Here is a 7,916-nt window from a genome sequence, read left to right on the forward strand (position 1 = left end):
GGTGACCTTATAGAGGTTTACAAATTATGAGGGGCATGGATAGGGTAAATAGACAAAGTCTTTTCCCTGGGGTGGGGGGAGTCCAGAACTAGAGGGCATAGGTTTAGGGTGCGAGGTGAAAGATATAAAAGAGACCTAAGGGGCAACTTTTTCACACACAGGGTGGTACAGTGATGAAATGAGCTGCCAGAGGAATTGGTGGAGGCTGGTACAATTGCAACATTTAAGAGGCATTTGGATGGGTATATGAATATGAAGGGTTTGGAGGGATATGGGCTCGGTTCTGGCAGGTGGGACTAGATTGGGTTGGGATATCTGGTCGACATGGACGGGTTGGATTGAAGGGTCTGTTTCCATGCTGTACATCTCTATGACTTTGTATGTACTGGTTATGGTTGGTTTGAAGGAGCTTTCTATAACCAATCTGCCTTTGGCTTGGGCTGACCTAGTAGTTAGCAGTAGAGGATAGAGCAGAGTGAGTACAGTGCCTGCAACAAAGGCACTGTCCCTGGATAACAAAAAGATTTATTTTATGATGGCAATAAATACAATGGTATTTGGTCTGGCATGATGGTACATGTACATCTGCTTTTTTTTTAGATTAGATTAGATTACTTAGTGTGGAAACAGGCCCTTCAGCCCAACAAGTCCACACTGCCCCGCCGAAGCGCAACCCACCCATACCCCTACATTTACCCCTTACCTAACACTATGGGCAATTTAGCATGGTCAATTCACCTGACCTGCACATCTTTGGACTGTGGGAGGAAACCAGAGCACCCGGAGGAAACCCACGCAGACACTGGGAGAACGTGCAAACTCCACACAGTCAGTCGCCTGAGGCGGGAATTGAACCCAGGTCTCTGGCGCTGTGAGGCAGCAGTGCTAACCACTGGGCCACCATGCTGCCCAAAAGGCTTTCTTTGAAGGTGAGACAATAATCTTTGGTCTCCATCAACAGAATGTATGTGACATCAATACAATGGATGAAGTCAATGTAATGTGAACATTAACCCCTGCAGAATCATTTCTACTGTACGACTTCTCTCCCCAATGATACTCCTCGTCCATAACCTAGTATACAATATCCAAACTATTCCTATTTTTACATAGTCTAAACCCAAGTGCTCTGGTCCTCCAGAGACCCTTGGTGAAGGAGAAAAGACAATTAATAACTTCCCTTCTCATCCCAAATGTGGAGCTTATATCTGACATCATTCACTTTCTGAATCCTAATCTGACTTTGATAAATAGCCAGAGTCATTGAGGTCTACAGCACAGAGAAAAGGCCCTTTGGCCCATTGAGTCCCCACCGGTCAAAAGCAAACCTCAACTACTTGTTTTTGTCATTAAAATGCGAACTTGAAACTCTGAGCCCGAGCGACAATGTATAATCTTCAGAGATGGGACCAGATGATGTGACTCTTTGACATCACCCTGTGTATCGATTGTGGCTGCTGGACAACATGTCATGACTCACCAAGATAAAGTAGACTGTGTGACATCACACAGGAGTACCAGGTGAACTCTCAGCACCAGTGACATTAACCTTTCATTTCTTCACTGCTTTCTTCTGCAGCTGGGTGAAAAACTGGTGGGTGAGTCGGAATGCCAGGCACCATCCAGAGAGACTGTACTCTCGTTGGGAGCAGGACCACGATTTACAGGATATGGGGCAACTTGGCCTTTTCTATGAATATCTAGAAATGGGTGAGTGAAATAACTGACCAATATCAAATCAGAAATACAGGAGAGAAATGCTCCCAGTATTGAACTATCTTGTCTCTTTACTGGGACCATCAATTAATTTTAGCCCGAATCACCCAAATTCCTTCCTTTCACAAGGTTACAATATCCAGTTGCTTGTTTGGTCAGTTCCCCGAATACTACAAAATATTTTTGTTCTTTCGACATTCTTTAATCTATTATGGACCAGACCAAACCCCCCTCAAAATGTTCAGAAGAAAATATAGACCCCAACATTTTCTTATTTTAAAGGTAAAGTTAAAGTGTTATGTTCCAGTTGCAATTTGATTGGTCGAACTACCGGATTTAAGGTAGAATACACTTTATTCGTCCACTATTGTTAAAATGCAACAAAAGAAATTAGGAATTGGTGTAAATTGCCTCTATTAGAAAACTTAACAGAATAATAGGCACAATAACTATTAATAATTAACTGTTCCGATATAGTAACATTCTATAAACATACTCTTGGCAAAAGGCAAATTCAGTAAACAGACTGTCTCACATGCAGCTCCCGCAGTTAGCAGAGAACCCCCAGCTTTTAGCTGTAACCGAGAGGGGGACAAAATAGCTTCCACTTCTTCAAGACCCCAACAGCAACTGCTGAAAGCTAAAAACGAAAAATCCTGGTTCTGTGGGGTCTTGACCACACCCATTCAAGCTGCTTCTATTGTTCCAAATTTTAAATAAAATCAAGGCCCCGTCAAGCTGTTTACTCCAGTGGGACTGGTAGAGTGTGCATTTTCTCTGCCTTAAAACCTCTCTTGAAAAGAAAAGGACAAAATAGACCTCTTAAAGCCACAGTATCATCACAAATCTCTGCTCAACATGCTGGCCCAAGGGTGTAAACAGGGAACCTAATCCAATCTTTTTTTTTCCAATGTTGCTTCTTCATGAGCAGTTGGAAAACATCCCAGTGACTATCGGCTTGTTAAACTAGAAAGGTTACAGAAACAAATTTAAAGGGAATTTGCTGGGTCTGATGGGTTTAAAGGATTGACTGGATAGGCCTGGTCATCTTTCCCTGGAGCATTGCAGGCAAAGGAGTAACTTCACAAAGACTTATAAAATCATGAGGGGTGTGGATTGTGTGAATAGCCTAGGTCTTTTCCCCAGGGTAGGGGAGTCCAAAGCTAAAGGGGATAGGTTTAAGGTAAGAGTGGAAAGATTTAAAAGGGGTCAGAGGGACAACTTTTTCACACAGAGGGCTGTGCCTGTACACCATGAGCTGGCAGAGGAAGTGGTGGGTGTGGGTATAATTACAACATTAAGATGATGTTTGGACAGGTACATGGATAGGAAAGGTTTAGAGGGGTATGGGCCAAACGCAGGCTAATGGGACTAATACAGTTTCAGATTCCTGGTTGGCATGGATGAGTTGGACTGACGGGCCTGCCTCCATACTGTATGATTCTGTAACTCATGTTGAATTATCATCTCCTTTCTACCTCCACATGCCAAATGAGTTCTAGCTGAATAGTTGATATGATAATTGATAATTAATCGTTGATAATTGCATAAAACCAAAGTCAGCCTGTGCCTTTGGTTCTTGTACAGCGCTGCTCTATAATTGTTGGACTCAATTTAATGGTGTTACAAAATTATGAGATATTATAAAATGACAATATTGAACTAAAGACTCATAAATATTAGGATTTTCTCTGTTAAATTTGTTTTGTTTCCTATTTCCTTTAAGCAGGAAACTTATTACAAACATACTTTCAAATTGAACCAAGACAATCTTTGCAAAACAAAGTCTTCAAAGCCTTGTCATTTTCAAGTATTTCCCTCGCTGCGCTTTGTAATAACAGTTTGTATGCTTTCTTATTCAGAACACTGACAGAACTGGAAGGACTGGAGTAGATGGAAAGAAAGCATTGAATAGTTAATATTCTAATAAAAAGTCTGAGAACAAAAACAGGAGGTTGTGTTGATCTGGAAAAGTATTATACTTATGAACAAGCCATCATATGAATTAGGAACAGGAGTAGGCCCCTCAACTCTTACACCTGTTCTGCCAGCGATTAGGTGGCTCAGTGGTTCACACTGTTACCTCACAGCAGACCTGGGTTCAAATCCAGCCTCGGGCGACTGTCTCTGTGGAGTTTGCACATTCTCCCCGTGTTTGCATGGGTTTCCTCCCACAGTCCAAAGATGTGTTGGTTAGGAGGCTTGGCCACACTAAATTTCCCAGGGATATGCAGGCTAGGTAGGGAATTGCAGGATTATGGCAATAGGGCAGACAGGATACTCTTCAGAGGCTCAGTGTGGTCGTGATGGACCGAATGGGATTCTATGATTCTAAGATCTGCTTCCTCCAGTTCCCAGGGCAAAAGTGAGAACTGCAGATGCTGGAAACCAGAATTTAGATTGGAGTGGTGCTGGAAAAGGACAGCAGGTCAGGCAGCATCCGAGGAGCAGGAAAATCGACATTTCGGGCAAAAGCCCTTCATCGGGAATCTTGCTCCAGTTCCCACCTGCCCTCAATAACCTTTCACCCCTATGCGTAATCTATCTGTCTACTGCTGCCTCAAAAAATATCCAAGGACTCTGCTTGTAGTGCTTTTTGACAAAAAATTCCAAAGACTTACAACCCTCAAGAAAATAATTTCTCCTTAAATAGGTGATCCCTTATTTTCACATAGCAACTCCGAGGACTGGGTTTTACCATTAGAGGAAATATATTTCCCCTCAGGATCGTACACATTTCAATCAAGTCACCTCCTACCCTTCTGAACTCCAGTGAGAAAAACCTTTTGTCATTAGACAATTGACCCATTTCAGGTATATCCAAGTAATCTTTCTACGATAAGGTAGAAAGTAGTTGAAGGAAAAATTGCACAAAAGGAGGAAATAAAATGTAATATCTAAAAGTGAATATTTTTCATGAGTTTAACTCCACTTTAACACAAACTTAAATCTTAAATTCATGGCATTTTCATAGAATCAGGGAAGTGCACTGATTGAGTTTGCACTGACCCTCCGAAGGACATCCCACCCAGACCCAGACATACCACCCTATCCCATTAACCCCATATTTACTATGGAAAAGCCACCTAACCTGCACATCCCTAGACACTATAGGCAACTTAGCATTGCCAATCCACCCTGACATGCACATCTTTGCACTGTGGGAGGATTTTGGAGCACCCGGAGGAAACCCACACAGACACTGGGAGAATGTGCAAACTCCACACAGACAGTCGCCCCGAGGCTGGAATCGAACCCATGTCCACGGCGTTGTGAGACAGCAGTGCTAACCACTGAGCAACCGTGCCTCCCATTTTTCCTTCCAAATTATACTCTTTTCATTATGATTTCTTCAGCAAATAGCATAAGGGAATCCTGTTTCTGGAGTGCCTTTTTATGTAATTGTGGTCAAAATTTGAAGCCATCTTTCCATTAAGTAATAATGAAAGCCAGTCATAAATGAAACATGACAAAGAGCATTGAGAACGGAAAGGATTTAAGCTGTGTTATGCGCTGTTTCTATTACAGTTATCCAGTTTGGGTTTGTCACTCTCTTTGTGGCCTCATTTCCTCTGGCACCAGTTCTTGCTCTGCTCAACAACATTATCGAAATCCGTGTGGATGCCTGGAAGTTCATCACACAGTTCAAGAGACCCATGGCAGCAAAGGCTCACAGTATAGGAATATGGCACCAGATTCTGAACGGTGTGGCCGTTTTCTCTGTGGTTACAAATGTAAGTATTCATGCCAGTTGGTGTAGCACCGTAAATTCTTTATGCAAAATACTTCATTCAGATTTTCAAGGTCCTTGCTTGCGAAGAAACGTGGCCAACCTTGAACTGAGGCCAAAAACAAGGAATTAAGTACTTCCCCATTGGCGTGGACTTGGGAGTTGCCTAGATTATATGTTATAGTCCTTTGGTAGCTAATTTTTAACATATTCACAAAGATCTGTAGCTCGGGTTGTGGATGAGGTTGTTGGTTAGCTCTATGAGCTAATAGGTGATCAAGCAAATTTTTTTTACCATGCTGGGTAACAGCATCAGTGTGACTTCCATGAAGCACTGTTGTTCTTTTGGTTTTAATGTGGGTCTGATCTGTTGGGGGGAGTGTCACTTCCAGGTCTTCTCTGCAGCGGTTTGTACACTGGGTCTATCTCTATATATCTACTGATGGCCTTTTTGGTTGAAATCCAGGCTTCCAAGAACTCTCTGTCGTGTCTCTGGGATAGTAAATTTGTCATAATTGAATTGATGGCCCTCTTGGTCCATGTATATGGAGATGAGGGAGAGTGGATCATGTCATTTAGTAGCCAGTTGATGTTTGTGAAATTGGATGGCTAGCTTTCCTGTTTGTCCGGTGTAGTGCTTGTTGCAGTTGTTGCAAGGCATTGTGTATACCAAGTTGGTCCTGCATGCTATTGATATGGGGTCCTTAGTCCTGCTAAGTAACTGGCATAGTGTGGCTGTTGGTTGGAGTGCCACCATAATACCCAGTAGTTGTAACAGTCTGGTAGTTCATTTTGATGTGTTCTTCACGTAGGGTAGGGTGGCCAGAATGTTGGCAGATACAGTGTCTACTTGGCATTGTCTATTGGGCAAGCATTGGTGGACCAAGCTGATGGGGTATCCATTGTTAGCAAAGACTTTGTGTATGTGTTCTTCCTCTGCCTTGCGCAATTCTGGTGTGTTGCAGTGTGTCATGGCTCTTTTGGATAGGGTCTTGACACAACTTCGATTGTGGATGTTGGGGTGGTTGCTATAGTAATTAAGGATCTGCTCCATGTGGATGGATTTCCTGTGTACTTTAGTTGTAAATCCTCTGTTGGTCATCCATTCTACCATGACAATTAGGAATGGGAGATGTCTATTGTTCTCTTCCTCTCTGTTAAACTTGATGCCGGTGAATAGTGTTTTTCTACCAGTCTAGTATGTTTGATGATGACAAATGTGTCGTCCACGTATTGTATCCATAGTTAGATTAGGGGAAGGGCTGTGTTTTCAAATCTCTGCCTGACCGCTTCTGCGATGAGTCCTGAGATGGCAGAGCCCAATGGTGTGCCGTTGACTTATTCTGGCTGTTGAAGACAAAATGGGGGTGAGGCGTAGGTCTAATAGGCCTAATAGCTTGAGTTTGTTGTCAGTGCTGATGGTGTTTCTGCGAGTCATTTTCACCAGCTCCTCTAGTGGTGTGGCAATTGTCTCTTTGGCTAGTGATGTATCAAAGGAGAGGAATAGAGCTGTGACATTGAATGAAACCTTGACTTCATCCTCCTCAATATCAGTGTTCCTAAGGTTGTCAGTGAATTCCTGGGCCGAGTGAATGGTTGATCTGCTGACGAGGGTGTTTCAGTTTTCGTTGTAGTTCTTTGGCCAGTGTGTGCTTGGTGAGCTAACTAACGACCTCATCCTTTGGTAACTGTCAGACTGTTGGCGTCATGTGTATAAAGCAGTATTACTACAGGTCTTAGTCAGACTACAATCTTGCCAGAAAGTAAGGAAAAGGAGCATGGTTAGTTCATAAAGTCCCTTGAGTATACTTTGGACAAACCAAAAGAAAAAAAAACATGGTCTACCCTGCCTGTCCCACAAAACTGTGATACCTTCTGTACTATATTTGAAGTGTGTGGTATGGTGGCTCAGTGGTTAGCACTGCTGCCTCACAGCGCCAGGGACCCGGGTTCAATTCCAGCCTCGGGCAACTGTCTGTGTTCTCCCCGTGTCTGCGTGGGTTTACTCCGGGTGCTCCGGTTTCCTCTCTCAATCCAAAGATGAATTGGTCATGCTAAATTGCTCATAGTGTTCAGGGATGTGCAGACTAGGTGCATTAATCAGGGGTGAATATAGGGTAGGGGAATGGGTCTGGGTGGGTTACTCTTCAGAAGGTCGATGTGGACTTGTTGGGCCGAAGGACCTGTTTCCACACTGTAGGGATTTTAATAAATTATCCTTAGGACCAAGTTTAGTGGAGAACATTGTCTCTCTGAAGTCTCGACAAGGTATTACCCATTTCCAATAAAACACCTCGGCATCTTCCCCTGCAACTGCAAGAAATGCAAAACTTGCGCCCACACCTCCCCCCTCACAAATTCACCTGCACCTCCACATACATCATCTATTGCATCTGCTGCACCCGATGTGGCCTCCTCTATATTGGGGAGACAGGCCGCCTACTTGCGGAACATTTCAGAGAACACCTCT

At 43.3% G+C, this 7,916-nt stretch overlaps 1 protein-coding gene across 8 annotated transcripts in view; it reads left to right on the forward strand.

Moving 5' to 3' along the window:
• Window positions 1-7,916, forward strand: part of ano5a (anoctamin 5a) — a 201,600-nt gene that overhangs the window by 181,037 nt on the left and 12,647 nt on the right. For all 8 annotated transcript variants that reach the window (XR_006313884.1, XM_043705403.1, XM_043705405.1 and 5 more), the window contains 2 exons: window positions 1,580-1,710; window positions 5,245-5,450. Coding sequence is in view for 7 of the 8 variants with exons in the window: in XM_043705403.1 (XP_043561338.1) it covers window positions 1,580-1,710; window positions 5,245-5,450 (337 nt within the window). In the remaining variant the exon portion in view is untranslated. The remainder of the gene's footprint in view (window positions 1-1,579; window positions 1,711-5,244; window positions 5,451-7,916) is intronic.

The sequence above is a fragment of the Chiloscyllium plagiosum genome, chromosome 16, assembly GCF_004010195.1.
Source record: "Chiloscyllium plagiosum isolate BGI_BamShark_2017 chromosome 16, ASM401019v2, whole genome shotgun sequence".
Lineage (NCBI taxonomy): Eukaryota > Metazoa > Chordata > Chondrichthyes > Orectolobiformes > Hemiscylliidae > Chiloscyllium > Chiloscyllium plagiosum.